We start from the raw sequence: 22,128 nt of genomic DNA on the forward strand, positions 1-22,128 counted from the left end.
TTTAAGGATTATATGGGTCAGCACAACATGGTGGGCTGAGGGGCCTGTACTGTGCCGCAGTGTTCTATGGTTCTATGGACCGTCTTCATGAGCTTCTCCATGTAAAGATCCCTGCTGTTTGTATTTTGTCATCTTCTGTTCGACTGAGTAGTGCAGGTTGTTCACTGCTGCTCCAAGCCGCAATACAAATTGTCTGTTGTTGCTTGCTTTTGACATCTTGTGTCCAGCTGAGTGTTGCCAGCCATTCTGCCGCTACTCTGAGCCGAGATGCAAGTGGTCAGTCGTTTTGTTTTGTCAAGTCCGAGTCCCAGTCCAAGTCAAGGCTCCGGTTCTGAGTTCTAAGTCCAAGCCAAGCTTCGAGTCCCAGCTCCGAGTCCAAGTCAAGTCCAAATCCGTCTCCGTGTCAAGTCTCCGTGCCTGTGTCCTGCACTTAGGTCGGCCCCCCACTTTCCTCAGCCACCCATTGCAACAGTTTTGCCTGCCATCCCGGGATTGATCGGACTCTGTCCCTTCTGAAGAGACATTTCTGGTGGCCCTTCATGGACATTGACATCTGTTCCCTTGTCTCTGCCTGTTCTGTTTGAGCCCATGGAAAAGCTGGATTGCTTTGTCCCCTACCTGTCCCTAATGGTCTCACGTTGTGCTGGATTTCGTTACTGGACTACCCCCTTCACACAGGACCACTGCCGTACTCACCGTGGTGGATCGTTTCTCCAAAGCTGTGCTCTTCCTAGCCCTTCCCAAACTCCCTAAAGCTCATGAAACAGCCAACCTTCTTGTCTGTCACATTCTTCCGCCTTCACGGGATTCCCTCTGACATTATTTCTGACTGGGGTCCCCAATTCATCTCTCAAGTCTGGAGATCTTTTTGTCAAGCCCTTGGAGCCTCAGTAAGTCTATCATCTGGCTTTTATCCACAGGCAAACAGAACAAGCTAATCAGGAATTGGAAGCAGCACTGCTCTGCGTAACCACCACCAAACCATCTGCCTGGAGCACCCGCTTCTCTTGGGTAGAGTACGCCCACAGCTCCCTGGTCAGCACTGCCACCGGAATGTCTCCCTCAGTTACCAACCCCTTTTGTTGTCCACACACGAAGATGGCATTGCTGTTCCTTCTGTTCAGGCCCATCTCCACCGGTGCTACATGGTCTGGAAAGACACCTGCGCAGCCCTGCTCCGCTCAGCCAACCGCAACCGGAGGATTGCCGATCGCCATCGGATCCCTGCACCTGATTATCAGCCTGGGCAGAAAGTTTGGCTCTCTTCTAAAGACATCCCCCTCAAGAATAAAATCAAGAAACTCGCCGCTCGCTACCTGGGACCATTTGAGATTGAGAATATTATCAACCCCTCAGTGGTCACACTCAAACTGCCCAAAACCTCTGCATATTCATCCTATGTTCCACGTCTCCCAATTGAAACCAATATCTGTCAGCCCTTTGTGCCCTCCTGCCGAACCCCCTCCACCCACCCGGATCATCGACGACCACCCAGCGTACACCATCTGGTGATTACTAGATGTGCACCGCCGAGACAGGGGTCTCCAGTACCTGGTCGATTGGGAGGGATGCGACCCGGAGGAACACTCCTGGATTCCCTGCTCCTTCATGCTGGACCCTTCCCTCATCCATGATTTCCATTGAGACAATCAGGACAAGCCTGGTGGTTCACCTGAAGGCTTCTGTTGAGGGGATGTACTGCCACGGTTCTGATTGTTTATTCCCCAATTTCCTTTGTTTGTGCCACGGTTCTGACCGTTAATTTTCCAATTGCTCCTAATTCTCTTTGATGATGGCACACCTGGTTTCCATCTGGACCTACAAACCCTAGTTGCCAGATCATTGGTCTTTTTCCTGTGTGGTAACTAACATTTCCCAGCCACTTAGAACCATTTGTTTAAGTTCAGCTCCAGTTTCAAGTTTTACCTATGAGACTCTGTCTCTCTGAGTCAAGGCCCCATGTCCAGGCTCCATATCAAGGCTCCGTGTCAAGATCCCTCCTGTTTGCTGTTCAGCGTTTACGCCCGTGTAAGCATCCTAACTCAATCTCCATGCCTGTGTCCTACACTTGGGTTCGTCTCATTCACCACGTTCCATTGCAGCAAGATGATAGTTTCCAGAAGTTTGTTTGGAAGGCAAGAATAAGATATATAGCTTATGGTTACAACTGTTTTATTGGATGTTCCTAACAAAGAAATAACAGTAAAGGACTGCTAGCAAGTAACTAACAGCAGCAGGTAACCAACTCTAACTGTAACCAACTCACTGTAATAAAGTCTTAAGACCGTAAGACACAGGAGCAGAATTAGGCAATTTGGCCATCAGATCTGCTCAGCCATTTTGTCATGGCGGATCCATTTTTCCTCTCAGCTCTAATCTCCTGTCTTCTCACCATATCCCTTTGTGCTCTGAGCAATCAAGAATCTATCATCCTCTGCCTTAAATATACCCAATGACTTGGCCTTCACAGCTGCCCGTGGCAACAAATTCAACACTCTCTGGCTAAAGACATTGTATTTCAATTGCCACTTCTTTGCCCTTCTGTAGACTCTCTACTTCCTCAAAACTATCTGCCCCTCCACCTACCTCCATATTGTCTGCAAGCTTTGCAACAAAGCCTTCAATTCCATCATCCAAATCACTGACGTATGAAAAAATGTACTGGTCACGATTTGTCCCAATTAACCAGAATCCACTGTATATTATTCTTCATAAAAATCTGTTGTCCGTCAATTTTCATGTTTGTACATGCAATAAAATAAATTCAAAAGTAACATATACTATATGCAGTTTGATAATACATTTACTTTGAACTTTGGTAAGTGAAACCAGGTAAGGGAGTGATCATGGGCAAACACAGTCATTCAGGAAAGGATAAAATTCTCAGTCTACAGCTGTTCTGAAAATTGCAAAACATTTTATTTTATGACATGACCCAGTATTTCAAGACTACAAAATGCTTTGACAACTGTCATATGTTAAAGGATGGGGAGAGCTGTGCTCAATTATAAATAACAATGAAATACAAAATGGTGCTCAGGTATTAAAAAGGAAAGCAATGTCCAATGAAAGGTGTTCGTATTGTGTAAACCTCCCACTGGATACTTGAAGCAGCAGTGAACATAGTTCTATTTCTTATCTGCATCATTTTCTGGGGTAATAACTACCTTATTGAATTATGGGCTTGGCGTAAGATTTACATAACTCCAAGATGCAAAGGTGACAGTCATGAGCGATTATAGACTTTGGCACAATTTAGTTTCTGTTTTCACCATTTCCACTGCAGCAGACAATCGATCACCAGAGTTTTGAACTGTGCCTCGTTTTTTTATTGAAGACATTTATGAAAGAGAAATGCTAAAGTTCCAATTATAGTCCTCTTTGTTTCCTTCAGGTTTGGGTTTGCTTCGGAATTTAAAATGAAAAGAGGAATATGCAAGATAAACACTATATATTACTGCTGTCTCTATTTTGCTACAGTCTTAGGTAAGTTTCAATATAATCTATATTCTAAAATTATTTTTGTGAGATTTGCATTTGTATTTATCTGAAGCCTGTGATAGACATTGTTGCCAATATGAATGGGATGCATGAGTTTCAGGCGCAGTGTGAAGAGGATAGATAAACCTTGGATATGCAGAAAGCTGGAGCAAAGGTTCGCGTCTCCCCAGTCAAGCAAACAATACAAAGAACCCGACTGACTGAATAATAAATACAGGATGGAGCTGATAAATCAATCTGCTTGTCTCTTTCACAATTTCAGTCTGGAAACCATTTTTATTTTCATCTGTTAAAAAGAACCCCGTAAATTATGTGGTGATTCAGTTGTGGGTTTTCTGATCACAACGCATTCTAACCAATCGAAATAGGAAGGGGGTTAGCTAATTCTTTTATACTCTAGCTAAATGAAAACCTGAAGTCATGTACATAGCAAGTTACTGACTGAAATACCTTAATAATGTTACACTGGATGGATAAGATGAAAATTGATCTCAAAGTTTCTTTTGTTTTGTAATTTATTTTTTTTTATCAAAGTTCATCATCAAACAAACATTTCCATAAGATGTTTTACAGACATTGTACATATATATCATATAATCATATATATCACAAATCTCCACAAAGTAGTTATCTGAGGTATACACTTACAGAAAAGAGTGGAAAGAAAAACCAAGCAAAAGTAAAGAACTATGTACAAGTAGGGAGTGATCTTTTTTTTTACAACAGATTCATTGATTTGTGAGAATAATATCAGGTCTATGAGGCATTATGTAGTTAAACCATTTTTCCCAGTATGAATCAAATTGTTCCAGCTTATGATTAACAGATGCTGTTATCTTCTCCATTTCGTAAATGTCCATTGTAATTTCCATCCATGTATTTAAAGTTGGGCTGTCCTGTGATAACCATTTCCTAGTAAGAGTCTTTTTACCAGCCACCGACAGTATATTCATTAAATATTTATCTCTTTTCAATCATTCTTGAGGTATATATCTATAATATATGGTCTTACTCTCTAAGGGTATTTCACATTCAAAGATGTCTTGTCATTGTGTATCCCCCTCCAATAGTTTTTGATAACAGGGAAGTCCCAAAAAATATGATAATGATTTGCATTTTGATTTCCACAATTTCTCCAACAAACAGGGAGGTTACCATCATAATTGGATTTCTGAGAGGGTGTAATAAAATATCTTATTGTAGCGGTGTGCTACACGCAGTGCTGCAATAAACGACACGAAGTCGGTGAGCTGCAGTTGCAAAAAAAATGTATTCAAACTTCGCAGCCTTGCTTTAAAGCCTTTCTGATCCCACCCTCTCCGGGCAGGAATGCTGTAGGGGGCGCGTATTCACAGTCCCGTCCTGCGCGCGGGCTTTTCCCCTTGCTGATGAAGCAGACTTGGCGCCCTCTTTGCGACCGGCCTCAATTCCGGTGCGCGCCACTGTCCACAGTCTGTGTCGGACTCTGTTTGGGAGGTCTGCCTCTGCGCCACGGTGCTTGAACCTCGACCGGCTGCGCCACGTCCACATGGGCCGGTTTGAGTCGGTCCTCTGTGAAAACCTCCTCTCTCCCCCCAATGTCCAGCACGAATGTGGACCCGTTGTTCTGGAGCACCATAAACGGCCCCTCGTATGGCCGCTGTAGCGGTGCCCGATGTCCACCCCGTGTTACAAACACAAACTTACAGTTTCGCAGGTCTTTGGGTACGCAGGTCGGGTTCCGCCTGTGCTGTGAAGTGGGTATGGGGGCCAGGTTACCGAGCCTCTCGCGTAGTCTGCCCAGGACTACTGCCGGTTCTTCCTCATGCCCCCTTGGGGCTGGTATGAACTCCCCTGGGACGACCAGGGGTGCGCCGTACACCAACTCGGCCGACGAGGTGTGCAGATCTTCTTTGGGCGCCGTGCGGATTCCAAGCAGGACCCAGGGAAGCTCGTCCACCCAGTTAGGCACTTTGAGGCGGGCCATGAGAGCAGACTTCAGGTGACGGTGGAAACGCTCCACTAGCCCGTTCGACTGTGGGTGGTAGGCAGTTGTGTGGTGCAGCTGAGTCCCCAAAAGGCTGGCCATAGCTGACCACAGGTTGGAGGTAAACTGGGCGCCTCCGTCGGAGGTAATGTGGGCCGGTACACCAAAGCGAGATATCCAGATGGCAATCAGTTCCCTGGCGCAAGATTCGGAGGTGGTGTCGGTGAGCGGGACCGCCTCTGGCCATCTTGTGAACCGGTCCACGATAGTCAGGAGGTGCCGCGCTCCTCGCGACACTGGCAGGGGGCCCACGATATCCACATGAATGTGGTCGAAACGCCGGTGGGTGGGGTGGAACTGCTGTGGCAGAGCTTTGGTGTGCCACTGCACCTTGGCTGTTTGGCAGTGCATGCACGTTCTGGCCCATTCACTGACCTGCTTGCGGAGTCTGTGCCAAACGAACCTGTTGGAGACCATTCGGACGGTTGTCCTGATGGAGGGGTGTGCTAAGTTGTGAATGGAGTTGAAAACACGCCGCCGCCAAGTTGCCGGGGCAACGGGACAGGATTGGCCGGTGCTGACATCACAGAGTGGGGTCCTCTCACTTGGCCTACGGGGAGGTCCTGGAGCTGCAAACCGGAGACTGCAGTTCTGTAACTAGGGATCTCCTCGTCTGCCTGCTGCGCCTCCGCCAGCGCTTCATAGTCCACACCCTGGGACAGGGCTAGGATGTTAGGGCGGAAGAGGGCGTCCACCAAGACATTGTCCTTTCCCGAGACATGCCGGACATCCGTCGTGTATTTGGAGATGTAGGACAGATGTCGCTGCTGGCGGGACGACCAGGGGTTGGATGCCTTCATGAACGCAAAGGTAAGCGGTTTGTGGTCCGTGAACGCGGTGAAGGGCCGACCTTCTAGGAAGTACCTGAAATGCCGGTTTGCCAGGTATAGCGCCAACAGTTCCCGGTCGAAAGCACTGTATTTGAGCTCGGGTGGCCGCAGGTGTTTGCTGAAAAACGCCAGGAGATGCCAGCGACCCTCGATGAGTTGCTCCAGTACCCCACTGACTGCCGTGTTAGATGCATCCACTGTGAGGGTGGTAGGGACGTCTGTTCTGGGTTGCACTAGCATTGCAGCGTTTGCAAAGGCTTCCTTCATTTTAATGAAAGCGGTGGTGGACTCCTTGTCCCAGGTAATGTCCTTGCCCTTACCCGACATCAGGGCGAACAGGCGGCTCATGATTCGGGCAGCTGAAGGGAGGTGGTAGAAATTTACCATACCCACGAATTCTTGAAGGCCTTTGATTGTGTTGGGTCGGGGGAAATGACAGACCGCGTCTACCTTGGCGGGCAGAGGGGTTGCCCCGTCTTTAGTAATCCTGTGGCCCAGGAAGTCAATGGTGTCGAGCCCAAACTGGCATTTGGCCGGGTTGATTGTCAGGCCGTATTCACTCAGTCGGGCATAGAGTTGACGGAAGTGGGACAGATGCTCCTGACGACTGCTGCTGGCTATGAGGATGTTGTCCAAATAGATGAAAGCGAAGTCCAGGTCGCGTCCCACCACGTCCATTAACTGCTGGAACGTCTGTGCATCATTCTTTAGGCCGAACGGCATTTGGAGGAACTCAAAAAGGCCAAATGGGGTGATGAGAGCCGTTTTGGGGATGTCGTCCGGATGCATCGGGATTTGATGGTATCCCCAGACGAGGTCTACCTTGGAGAAGATCCGTGCCCCGTGCAGGTTTGCTGCAAAGTCCTGAATGTGTGATACAGGGTAGTGGTCCGGTGTTGTAGCCTCGTTCAGCCTGCGGTAGTCGCCACATGGTCTCCAGCCCCCTGTCGCTTTGGGCACCATGTGCAGGGGGGAGGCCCATGGGCTGTCAGACCGCCGGATGATCCCCAATTCCTCCATCCTCTGGAACTCCTCCTTCACCAGTCGGAGCTTGTCCGGGGGAAGCCGCCGAGCGCGGGCGTGGAGGGGTGGTCCCTGGGTCGGGATGTGGTGCTGTACGCCGTGTCTGGGCATGGCTGCCGTGAACTGCAGTGCCAGAACTGATGGGAAATCCACCAGAACTCTGGTGAAGTCGTTGTCGGACAGCGTGATGGAGCCGAGGTGAGGGGCTGGCAACTGGGCTTCACCCAGGGAGAACGTTTGAAAGGTCTCGGCGTGGACCAGTCTCTTCCTGGGCAGGTCGACCAGTAGGCTGTGAGCCTGCAAAAAATCTGCGCCCAGGAGCGGTTGGGCTACGGCGGCCAGTGTTAAGTCCCACGTGAACCGGCTGGAGCCGAACTGCAGCCGCACCGTACGGGTGCCGTAGGTTCTTACCGTGCTGCTGTTCACGGCCCTCAGGGGGGGACCCAGTGCCCTGTTGAGGGTGTCGTAACTCGTCAGAGGTAAGACGCTGATCTCGGCTCCGGTGTCGACCAAAAGGCGGCGTCCCAACTGCTTGTCCCAGACATACAGGAGGCTATCTCGAAGGCCAGGCGCCATAGCCATCAGCGGCGGCTGGCCCTGGCGTTTCCCGGGAACTTGCAGGGCAGGCTACAGTGGCGGGCTTCTGTGCCCCACCGCTGGTGGTAGAAGCACCATTGTTCGTTGGTCTCCTCACTCCTGCCTCTGGGGTTAGCGGGCTCTGCGGCCGGGCCTGGTCTGGTTTGCTGCTGGGAGTGTGGCCTGGTGATCTGTGCAATGGACGCCCCACTCTCCTTCTTGGCTTTCCACAGCATGTCTGCCCAGGCCGCCACCCTCCGGGGGTCGCTGAAATCCGCGTCGGACAGCAGCAGGCGAATGTCCTCGGGCAGCTCCTCCAGGAATGCCTGCTCAAACATGAGGCAGGGCTTGTGACCTCCGGCCAGGGAGAGCATCTTGTTCATCAAAGCCAACGGCGGCTTGTCTCCCAAACCGTCCAGGTGCAGTAAACGGGCAGCCCGCTCGCGCAGTGAGAGTCCGAAAGTCCTTATGAGCAGGGCTTTGAATTCTGTGTATTTGCTGTCCGCTGGGGTCAACTGTATGAACTCCTCAACCTGGGCAGCTGTCTCCTGGCTGAGGGAGCTCACCACGTAGTAGTAACGTGTGTCCTCCGAGGTTATCTGCCGAACGTGGAATTGGGCTTCTGCTTGCTGGAACCATAGGTGAGGTCGCAGCGTCCAGAAGCTTGGCAGTTTTAACGAAACCGCATGAACAGATGCGGCGTCGTTCATCTCCGGTCCAAAAATCGTTTGGGCTGTCGGGGTCACCAATTGTAGCGGTGTGCTACACGCAGCGCTGAAATAACGACACGTAGTCGGTGAGCTGCAGTTGCAAAAGAGATTTATTCAAACTTCGCGGCCTCGCTTTAAAGTCTTCCTATTCCTGCCCGGGCGGGAATGCTGTAGGGGGCGCGTATTCACAGTCCCATCCTGCGCGCGGGCTTTTCCCCTTGCTGATGAAGCAGACTTGGCGCCCTTTTTGCGACCTGCCTCAATGCCGGCGGGCGCCATTTTGTGAGCTGGTTCGAGTGCGCTGGAAAGTGGGTCGCCACATTATCACGTTTTTCCACCAAACCTCCCTCCATTTCTGTGAACTGATACACTTCCATTGATACCTCCATTTTATTGTCCATTCTTCCTCAGATATAATTATCCCTCTTTCCTTCTCCCATTTTGTTTTAATGTATGAAGTCGAATGTGTTTTAAAATTTGACAACCCCTTATACATGCTTGACATGATTCTACTACCATTATCTGAATTATATGCTTTACTAAAGAGCTCTATCAAGCATGTACTTGTTTCTAACCACTGTGAGTGAAAAGATCCTAAACTGATCTAGGAAAAGATCCTAGAAACAGTAGTCAGTTTCTAACACTAATAAAAGCTCTCAAACACCCTCTGTTAACTCCTGATCAATTCAAGGAACTCCAGACTATAAACATATCTGGAATTTCTCATTCCTTGTCCCATCCTTAAAAATGTCCTCGACAAATATATGAGGTAGGAGATGGAGTAAACCACTCACTTCTTCATGCCCCTCTCACGTTCAGTAAGATCATGCCTGACATAGCTGTAAACTTATCACCACATTCTAATCTATTCTCAACCTTAAAATTCCTCAAAAACTGTTTTCACTGTATATGAAGGAAGAGAGTTCCAAAGGTTCCCAACTCCCAACTCAAGAGTATAAACTTTCACCTCATCTACACCTTAAATCAATAGACCTTTGCTTTTAAAGTGACCACCTAGCTGTACATTCTGTGAGATGAAATTACATCTCTTCTACATTTATATATGGAAAAAGGCCAATAATATCATGAAGGATCCCCCCCATCCTGCTCATGGACTGTTTGTTCCACTCCTATCAGGAAGAAGACTATGTAGCATCCACACCAGGACCACCAGACTCAAAAACAGTTACTATCCTCAGACTGTAAGGTTAATCAATACTCCACCCACTAACCCAGCACACCACCACTACTTTATCGTTTCCTCTCAAGTTACATTACGTACAGATGCTCTTGTACCAAGAGTCATTTTATGTAAATAGAATGAAAGTATAGAAACTATCTTCTGCATTTATATCTATTGTGTTTGTATTGTTGTTTTATTTACCTTGTATTTATATACTGCATCAGATCAGGAGTAACAATTATTTCATCCTCCTTTACACTTGTGTACTGGAAATGATAGACAATAGACATTATATTAAATGATAAATGATAAATGACAATGATATTAAACATTGCAGAATCACCAAGTCAAGATCTCTCAGATTACCTGTATACTGCTAAATATCAGCAGACACATCCCTAACCTGTCCAACTGTTCCTCGCTCTTTTCTGGAATTAGTCATGAAACTCTTCTCTGAACATTCTTCCTGAGATAAAGGAGAACCAACACCGTCACACACAACAGAGAATAACTTGCATACGTTTACACTCAGTTCTCAAAGCCATGAACTTACTGTTACTTTTTGCAATAACTTGCTGTAACTGCAAACAAACCTTTTGCTTATTATGCACAATGACACCCAGGTCTTTCTGGCATTTCAGAATTTAATTTAATGAGCAGTAGCTGAACTTAGCTACAACACTCAGCTGAGGCACAGAAAAGTATTGAAAAGTTTGTTTTGGATATTGATTCCTCTCCAATAAAAGAGGATTGCTGAAATTCCATCTCTCTGTTAAATGCTGGATTATCGGGGCAAACATTACCAATACCCTATCAACCATAACAGATAAATATCACAAGACATAGTGACAGACGTAGGCCATTCCGACCATCCAGTCTGCTCCACCATTTCATCATGGCTGATTTGTTATTCCTTTCTGAACTTCAGGTCTCCTGCCTTCTCTTGTATCTTTAGATGAATTAGGCTCTGGTTCTGAAATTCTTTCAGCTACTTTTAATAAAGAAGCTACATTTATTTACAAAACTTGAAATAATACACAGATGAAGATTCCTCCAAGATTAGCTGTGCCACGTGAAAATGTTAAAAAAAACGGTAAAAACTGTTGCTCTTTTCCTTTGCTTTATTCAAGTGATTGGAGGATTTTCTGACTCTCAACTGAGCAAAACCCGAACAAAGTACAAGACGTACAATGCTGGCATTACTTCAACACAAACACCCGGTGTAGAGTCCAGCACTTCAACCAGAGGGACCAGCACCCTGACGAGTGAATCAACCACAGAGGAGTGTGTATGGGTCTGTGTAACAACCGACAAAACCACCACAACTACAGACACCAGCATAGAAACCACAACGACTACAGGGACCATAACAACGAGCACTACATTCACCACTGTAACAAGTACACCAACCATAACATCAACCAGTACACTGACCAGCACACCGACCACAGAGACCAGTACACTGACCAGCACATCCAACACAGAGACCAGTACACCGACCAGTACATCTAACACAGAGACCAGCACACCGACCACAGAGACCAGTACACCGACCACAGAGACCAGTACACTGACCACAGTGACCAGTACACCGGCCACAGTGACCAGTACACCGACCAGCACATCCACCACAGAGACCAGTACACTGACCACAGAGACCAGTACACCGACCAGCACACCGACCACAGAGACCAGTACACCGACCACAGAGACCAGTACACCGACCAGCACACCGACCACAGAGACCAGTACACTGACCAGCACACCGACCACAGTGACCAGTACACCGACCAGCACATCCACCACAGAGACCAGTACACCGACCAGCACACCGACCACAGAGACCAGTACACCGACCAGCACACCGACCACAGAGACCAGTACACTGACCAGCACACCGACCACAGTGACCAGTACACCGACCAGCACATCGACCACAGAGACCAGTACACCGACCAGCACATCCACCACAGAGACCAGTAACCCAACCAGCACAACGAACACACAGACCAGTACACCGACCAGCACATCCACCACAGAGACCAGTACACCAACCAGCACATCGACCACAGAGACCAGTACACCGACCAGCACATCGACCACAGAGACCAGTACACCAACCAGTACACTGACCACAGAGACCAGTACACCAACCAGCACAACGACAGCAGTGACCAGTACACCGACCAGCACATCGAACACAGAGACCAGTACACTGACCAGCACATCGACCACAGAGACCAGTGCACTGACCAGCACATCAACCACAGTGACCAGTGCACTGACCAGCACACCGACCACAGCGACCAGTACATCGACCTCAGTGACCAGTATAACGACCGGCACATCGACCAGAGAGACCAGTACACCGACCAGTACATCAACCACAGTGACCAGTACACCGACCAGCACATCCAGCACAGAGACCAGTACACCGACCAGTACACCAACCAGCACATCGACCACAGAGACCAGTACACCGACCAGCACATCCAGCACAGAGACCAGTACACCGACCAGTACATCGACCACAGTGACAAGTACACCGACCAGTACATCAACCACAGTGACCAGTACACCGACCAGCACATCCAGCACAGAGACCAGTACACCGACCAGTACATCAACCACAGTGACCAGTACACCGACCACATCGACCACAGTGACCAGTATAACGACCGGCACATCAACCATAGAGACCAGCACATCGACCACAGAGACCAGTACACCGACCAGCACATCGACCACAGTGACCAGTATAACGACCGGCACATCAACCATAGAGACCAGTACACCGACCAGCACATCCAGCACAGAGACCAGTACATCGACCAGTACACCGACCAGCACATCAACCACAGAGACCAGTACCACAGAGACCAGCGCACTGACCACAGAGACCAGCACATCGACCACAGAGACCAGTACACCGACCAGCACATCGACCACAGTGACCAGTACACCAACCAGCACATCCACCACAGAAACCAGTACACCGACCAGCACATTGACCACAGAGACCAGTACACTGACCAGCACAACGACCACAGAGACCAGTATAACGACCGGCACATCAACCATAGAGACCAGTACACCGACCAGCACATCCAGCACAGAGACCAGTACATCGACCAGTACACCGACCAGCACATCAACCACAGAGACCAGTACCACAGAGACCAGCGCACTGACCACAGAGACCAGCACATCGACCACAGAGACCAGTACACCGACCAGCACATCGACCACAGTGACCAGTACACCAACCAGCACATCCACCACAGAAACCAGTACACCGACCAGCACATTGACCACAGAGACCAGTACACTGACCAGCACAACGACCACAGAGACCAGTACACCGACCAGCTCATCGACCACAGTGACCAGTACACCAACCAGTACATCGACCACACAGACCAGTACACTGACCAGCACATTGACCACAGAGACCAGTACACCGACCAGCGCAATGACCACAGAGACCAGTACACTGACCCGCACAACGACTGCAGAGACCAGTACACCAACCAGCACAATGACCGCAGTGACGAGTACACTGACCACAGAGACCAGTACACCGACCAGTACATCGACCACAGAGACCAGTACACCAACCAGTACATCGACCACAGAGACCAGTACACCAACCAGTACATCGACCACAGAGACCAGTACACCGACCAGCACATCCACCACAGAGACCAGTACACCAACCAGCACACTGACCACAGAGACCAGTACACCGACCACAGAGACCAGTACACTGACCAGCACATCGACCACAGAGACCAGTACACCGACCAGCACATCGACCACAGAGACCAGTACACCGACCAGCACATCGACCACAGAGACCAGTACACCAACCAGTACATCGACCACAGAGACCAGTACACCAACCAGTACATCGACCACAGAGACCAGTACATCGACCACAGAGACCAGTACACCGACCAGTACAGCGACAACAGAGACCAGTACATCGACCACAGAGACCAGTACACCGACCAGTACAGCGACAACAGAGACCAGTACATCGACCACAGAGTCCAGTACACCGACCAGTACAGCGACAACAGAGACCAGTACATCGACCACAGAGACCAGTACACCGACCAGTACAGCGACAACAGAGACCAGTACATCGACCACAGAGACCAGTACACCGACCAGCACATCAACCACACAGACCAGTATACTGACCAGCACATCGACCACAGAGACCAGTACACTTACCAGCACATCAACCACAGAGACCAGTACACAGACCACAGAGACCAGTACATCGACCACAGAGACCAGTACACCGACCAGCACATCAACAACACCAAACAGTACACTGACCAGCACATCGACCACAGAGGCCAGTACACCGACCAGCACATCAACCACACAGACCAGTATACTGACCAGCACACCGACCACAGAGACCAGTACACTTACCAGCACATCAACCACAGAGACCAGTACACAGACCACAGAGACCAGTACATCGACCACAGAGACCAGTACACCAACCAGCACATCGACCACAGAGACCAGTACACCAACCAGCACATCGACCACAGAGACCAGTACACCAACCAGCACATCGACCACAGAGACCAGTACAGCGACCAGCATATCAACCACACAGACCAGTACACCGACCAGCGCAATGACCACAGAGACCAGTACACTGACCAGCACAATGACCACAGAGACCAGTGCACTGACCAGCACAACAACCATAGAGACCAGTACACCAACCGGCACATCGACCACAGAGACAAGTACACCAACCACAGCGACCAGTATATCGACCACAGAGACAAGTACACCAACCAGCATACTGACCAGAGAGACCAGTACACCAACCAGCAGAACTAGCACAGAGACCAGTACATCGACCAGCACATCGACAACAGAGACACGTACACCGACCAGTATATCGACAACAGAGACCAGTACACCAACCAGCATATCAACCACACAGACCAGTACACTGACCAGCACATCCACCACAGAGACCAGGACACCGACCAGCACATCGACAACAGAGACCAGTACACCAACCAGCATATCAACCACACAGACCAGTACACTGACCAGCACATCCACCACAGAGACCAGTACACCGACCAGCACATCGACCACAGAGACCAGTACATCGACCACAGAGTCCAGTACACCGAGTAGCACATCGACCACAGAGACCAGTACATCGACCACAGAGACCAGTACACCGAGTAGCACATCGACCACAGTGACCAGTACACCGACCAGCACATCCACCACAGAGACCAGTACACCGACCAGCACATCGACCACAGAGACCAGTACACCAACCACATTGACCACAGTGACCAGTACACCAACCAGCACATCAACCACAGCGACCAGTACATCGACCACAGAGTCCAGTACACTGACCAGCATATCAACCACAGAGACCAGTACACCGACCAGCACATCAACCACAGAGAGCAGTACGTCAACCACAGAGACCATTACAGCGACCAGTTCTTCGACCACAGAGACCAGTACACCGACCAGCACATCGACCACAGAGACCAGTACACCGACCAGCACATCGACCACAGTGACCAGTACACCGACCAGCACATCAACCACAGAGACCAGTACACCAACCAGCAGAACGACCGCAGAGACCAGTACACCGACCAGCACATCGACCACAGAAACCAGTACACTGACCAGCACATCACCCACAGAGACCAGTACACCAACCAGCAGAACGACCGCAGAGACCAGTACACCGACCAGCACATCGACCACAGAGACCAGTACACCGACCAGCACATCCTCCACAGTGACCAGTACACCGACCACATCGACCACAGTGACCAGTACACCGACCAGCACATCAACCACAGAGACCAGTACACCGACTAGCACGTCAACCACAGAGACCAGTACACCGACCAGCACGTCAACCACAGAGTCCAGTACACTGACCAGCACATCAACCACAGAGACCAGTACACCAACCAGCACATCGACCACAGTGACCAGTACACTGACCACACAGACCAGTACACTGACCAGCACATCTACCACAGAGACGAGTACACCGACCAGCACATCAACCACACAGACCAGTACACCGACCAGCACATCCACCACAGTGACCAGTACATCGATCAGCACATCAACCACAGAGACCAGTACACTGACCAGCACATCCTCCACAGTGACCAGTACACCAACCACATTGACCACAGTGACCAGTACACCGACCACATCGACCACAGTGACCAGTACACCGACCAGCACATCAACCACAGTGACCAGTACACCGACCAGCACATCCTCCACAGTGACCAGTACACCGACCACATCGACCACAGTGACCAGTACACCGACCAGCACATCCACAGTGACCAGTACACCGACCAGCACATCCACCACAGAGACCAGTACACCGACCAGCACATCTACCACAGAGACTAGTACAACGACCAGCACATCGACCACAGTGACCAGTACACCGACCAGCACATCGACCACAGTGACCAGTACACCGACCAGCACATCCACCACAGAGACCAGTACACTGACCAGCACATCCACCACAGTGACCAGTACACCGACCAGCATATCAACCACAGAGACCAGTACACCAACCACATTGACCACAGAGACCAGTACACTGACCAGCACACCGACCACATCGACCACAGAGACCAGTACACCGACCAGTACATCGACCACAGTGACCAGTACACCAACCAGCACATCCACCACAGAGACCAGTACTCTAACCAGTACATCGACCACAGAGACTAGTACACCGACCAGCACATCGACCACAGAGACCAGTACACTGACCAGCACATCGACCACAGAGACTAGTACACCGACCAGCACCTCGACCACAGTGACCAGTACACCAACCAGCACATCCACCACAGAGACCAGTACACCAACCACATCGACCACAGAGTCCAGTACACCGACCACATCGACCACAGAGTCCAGTACACTGACCAGCACATCAACCACAGGGACCAGTACACCGACCAGTACATCAACCACAGAGACCAGTACACAGACCAGCACGTCAACCACAGAGACCAGTACACCGACGAGTACATCAACCACAGAGACCAGTACACCAACCAGCACATCGACCACAGTGACCAGTACACTGACCACACAGACCAGTACACTGACCAGCACATCTACCACAGAGACGAGTACACCGACCAGCACATCAACCACACAGACCAGTACACCGACCAGCACATCTACCACAGAGACGAGTACACCGACCAGCACATCAACCACACAGACCAGTACACCGACCAGCACATCCACCACAGTGACCAGTACACCGATCAGCACATCAACCACAGAGACCAGTACACCGACCAGCACATCCTCCACAGTGACCAGTACACCAACCACATTGACCACAGTGACCAGTACACCGACCACATCGACCACAGTGACCAGTACACCGACCAGCACATCAACCACAGTGACCAGTACACCGACCAGCACATCCTCCACAGTGACCAGTACACCGACCACATCGACCACAGTGACCAGTACACCGACCAGCACATCAACCACAGTGACCAGTACACCGACCAGCACATCGACCACAGAGACCAGTACACCGACCAGCACATCGACCACAGTGACCAGTACACCGACCAGCACATCCACCACAGAGACCAGTACACTGACCAGCACATCCACCACAGTGACCAGTACACCGACCAGCATATCAACCACAGAGACCAGTACACCAACCACATTGACCACAGAGACCAGTACACCGACCAGCACACCGACCACATCGACCACAGAGACCAGTACACCGACCAGTACATCGACCACAGTGACCAGTACACCAACCAGCACATCGACCACAGAGACCAGTACACCGACCAGCACATCGACCACTGTGACCAGTACTCTAACCAGTACATCGACCACAGAGACTAGTACACCGACCAGCACATCGACCACAGAGACCAGTACACTGACCAGCACATCGACCACAGAGATTAGTACACCGACCAGCACATCGACGACAGAGACCAGTACACTGACCAGCACATCGACCACAGAGACTAGTACACCGATCAGCACCTCGACCACAGTGACCATTACACCAACCAGCACATCCACCACAGAGACCAGTACACCGACCACATCGACCACAGAGTCCAGTACACCGACCACATCGACCACAGAGTCCAGTACACTGACCAGCACATCAACCACAGGGACCAGTACACCGACCAGTACATCAACCACAGAGACCAGTACACCGACCAGCACGTCAACCTCAGAGACCAGTACACCGACGAGTACCTCGACCACAGTGACCAGTACACCAACCAGCACATCCACCACAGAGACCAGTACACCGACCACATCGACCACAGAGTCCAGTACACTGACCAGCACATCAACCACAGAGGCCAGTACACCGACGAGTACATCAACCACAGAGACCAGTACACCAACCAGCACATCGACCACAGTGACCAGTACACTGACCAGCACATCTACCACAGAGACGAGTACACCGACCAGCACATCAACCACAGAGACCAGTACACCGACCAGTACATCTACCACAGTGACCAGTACACCGATCACATCGACCACAGTGACCAGTACACCGACCAGCACATCAACCACAGTGACCAGTACACCGACCAGCACATCGACCACAGAGACCAGTACACTGACCAGCACATCGACCACAGTGACCAGTACACCGACCAGCACATCGACCACAGTGACCAGTACACCGACCAGCACATCCACCACAGAGACCAGTACACTGACCAGCACATCAACCACAGAGGCCAGTACACCGACGAGTACATCAACCACAGAGACCAGTACACCAACCAGCACATCGACCACAGTGACCAGTACACTGACCACACAGACCAGTACACTGACCAGCACATCTACCACAGAGACGAGTACACCGACCAGCACATCCACCACAGTGACCAGTACACCGATCAGCATATCAACCACAGAGACCAGTACACCGACCAGCACATCCTCCACAGTGACCAGTACACCGACCACATCGACCACAGTGACCAGTACACCGACCAGCACATCAACCACAGAGACCAGTACACCGACCACATCGACCACAGTGACCAGTACACCGACCAGCACATCAACCACAGAGACCAGTACACCGACCAGTACATCTACCACAGTGACCAGTACACCGATCACATCGACCACAGTGACCAGTACACCGACCAGCACATCGACCACAGTGACCAGTACACCGACCAGCACATCCACCACAGAGACCAGTACACTGACCAGCACATCCACCACAGAGACCAGTACACCGACCAGCATATCAACCACAGAGACCAGTACACCAACCACATTGACCACAGAGACCAGTACACCGACCAGCACATCAACCACCGTGACCAGTACACCAACCAGCACATTGTCCACAGTGACCAGTACACCGACCAGCACATCGACCACAGAGACCAGTACACCGACCAGCACCTCGACCACAGTGACCAGTACACCGACCACAGAGACCAGTACACCGACCACATCGACCACAGAGTCCAGTACACCGACCACATCGACCACTGAGTCCAGTACACCGACCAGTACATCGACCGCAGTGACCAGTACACCGAACTCATCGACCACAGAGACCAGTACACCGACCAGTACATCGACCGCAGTGACCAGTACACCGACCAGTACATCGACCGCAGTGACCAGTACACCGACCAGTACATCGACCGCAGTGACCAGTACACCAACCAGCACATCGACCACAGAGACCAGTACTCTAACCAGTACATCGACCACAGAGACTAGTACACCGACCAGCACATCGACCACAGAGACCAGTACACCGACCAGCACATCGACCACAGTGACCAGTACACCGACCACAGAGACCAGTACACCGACCACATCGACCACAGAGTCCAGTACACCGACCACATCGACCACTGAGTCCAGTACACTGACCAGCACATCAACCACAGGGACCAGTACACCGACCAGTACATCAACCACAGAGACCAGTACACCGACCAGCACGTCAACCACAGAGACCAGTACACCGACCAGTACATCAACCACAGTGACCAGTACACCGACCAGTACATCAACCACAGTGACCAGTACACCGACGAGTACATCAACCACAGAGACCAGTACACCAACCAGCACATCGACCACAGTGACCAGTACACCGACCACATCGACCGCAGTGACCAGTACACCGACCAGCACATCAACCACAGTGAGCAGTACACCGACCAGCACATCCTCCACAGTGACCAGTACACCGACCACATCGACCACAGTGACCAGTACACCGACCAGCACATCAACCACAGTGACCAGTACACCGACCAGCACATCGACCACAGAGACCAGTACACCGACCAGCACATCTACCACAGAGACCAGTACACTGACCAGCACATCGACCACAGAGACCAGTACACCGACCAGCACATCGACCACAGTGACCAGTACACCGACCAGCACATCCACCACAGTGACCAGTACACCGACCAGCACATCTACCACAGAGACCAGTACACTGACCAGCACATCGACCACAGAGACCAGTACACTGACCAGCACATCGACCACAGAGACCAGTACACTGACCAGCACATCGACCACAGTGACCAGTACACCGACCAGCACATCCACCACAGAGACCAGTACACTGACCAATACATCCACCACAGTGACCAGTACACCGACCAGCATATCAACCACAGAGACCAGTACACCGACCAGCACACCGACCACATCGACCACAGAGACCAGTACACCGACCAGTACATCGACCACAGTGACCAGTACACCAACCAGCACATCGACCACAGAGACCAGTACACCAACCAGTACATCGACCACAGTGACCAGTACACCAACCAGCACATCCACCACAGAGACCAGTACACCGACCAGCACATCCACCACAGAGACCAGTACACCGACCAGTACATCTACCACAGTGACCAGCATGAGTCCAGTGACCTGCACGATGATCTGTATTCCAATCACACAGTCCTCCACACCGGCCAGTGCACCCACCACATTCTTCAGCACATTGTGCACTACACTAGGCTCTGAGTCCAGTTCAGCTGCCAGTGTGTCTCCCACGGTGACCAACCCATCAACAATAATCAGTACACCAACCAAACTCATCTCCACTGGCACATCGACAACAGTGACCAGTACACAATCCTCAGAGACCAGTTCACTGACCAGCACACCGACCACACAGTCCAGCTCACCGACAACAGAGACCAGTTCATCGAGCACTGTGTCCAGCTCACCATTTACAGAGTCCAGCTCACCGACCACACAGTCCAGCTCACCGACAACAGAGACCAGTTCATCGAGCACTGTGTCCAGCTCACCAAGTACAGAGTCCAGCTCACCGACCACACAGTCCAGCTCACCGACAACAGAGACCAGTTCATCGAGCACTGTGTCCAGCTCACCAAGTACAGAGTCCAGCTCACCGACCACACAGTCCAGCTCACCGACAACAGAGACCAGTTCATCGAGCACTGTGGCCAGCTCACCAAGTACAGAGTCCAGCTCACCGACCACACAGTCCAGCCCATCCGTTACAACTCCTCGGGCCACTGTGCGTCCCACCACAACTAAAAGACCAGGTAATTGTTGATTCTGTTAATTAGTTTGTTCATTTCACTGCAAACGGTCTGATTTGTGCATCATCCTGTCCTGAATTATAAAACTTTCTCCACATGTTAACTGACCACCGGATGTTTTCAATATTTCTGGTGTTACTTATTAGTTACAAACCATCCTGCTGTGTTACATCATTAATTAAACCTGAATATGGACAACCAAATATTGGTGGCAAAATATGCAGCATCAAGATTACAAAGGTGTCCAATAATGAAGGGTTACAGTAGGATTTTGTTTACTTATATATTGGCTGAAAATTAGAAGATGGAGTTTAAACCAGGCCAGTGAGAGGTGTTGCATTTTGGGAGGTCTAATGTCTGTGCAAAGTAGATGATTAATGTCAGGACACTTAATGATGTATAATTGGATCGGATCCTGGAGTCCATGTCCATAGCTTCGTGAAAGTGGCCAAGCAAGTAGATAGGGTGTTGGGGTGTACCTCATGCTTGCCCTCATTGATCAGTGTACTCAGCATAAGAATCTGGAGAAATGTAGCAACACTATAAAACTTTGGTTAAGCCACGTTTGGTCTTGTATGCAAATCTCGTCACCCCATCA

The 22,128-nt window shown here is 50.6% G+C and overlaps 1 protein-coding gene across 1 annotated transcript; it reads left to right on the plus strand.

Moving 5' to 3' along the window:
* Positions 1-13,321: 13,321 nt before the first annotated feature.
* LOC132397507 (mucin-2-like) lies at positions 13,322-21,525 on the plus strand. The gene is made up of 7 exons (XM_059976336.1): positions 13,322-13,403; positions 16,047-16,436; positions 17,244-17,302; positions 17,468-17,767; positions 18,062-18,260; positions 18,516-19,207; positions 21,040-21,525. The coding sequence occupies exons 1-7, from the start codon at positions 13,322-13,324 to the stop codon at positions 21,523-21,525; spliced, it is 2,208 nt and encodes a 735-aa protein (XP_059832319.1).
* The last annotated feature ends 603 nt before the right edge of the window (positions 21,526-22,128 follow it).

Source organism: Hypanus sabinus, chromosome 7 (genome assembly GCF_030144855.1).
Source record: "Hypanus sabinus isolate sHypSab1 chromosome 7, sHypSab1.hap1, whole genome shotgun sequence".
Classification (NCBI taxonomy): Eukaryota; Metazoa; Chordata; class Chondrichthyes; order Myliobatiformes; family Dasyatidae; genus Hypanus; species Hypanus sabinus.

What these genes read in the sequence shown, in the direction of transcription:
- LOC132397507 (XM_059976336.1), top strand. Translation starts at nt 13,322, where the DNA reads ATGACCACAGAGACCAGTACACTGACCCGCACAACGACTGCAGAGACC. An exon ending in CACATCCACCACAGTGACCA is followed by an intron (nt 16,437 to 17,243) that starts GTACACCGACCA and finishes CATCCTCCACAG; the next exon opens with TGACCAGTACACCAACCACA. An exon ending in CACCGACCACATCGACCACA is followed by an intron (nt 17,303 to 17,467) that starts GTGACCAGTACA and finishes TCGACCACAGAG; the next exon opens with ACCAGTACACCGACCAGCAC.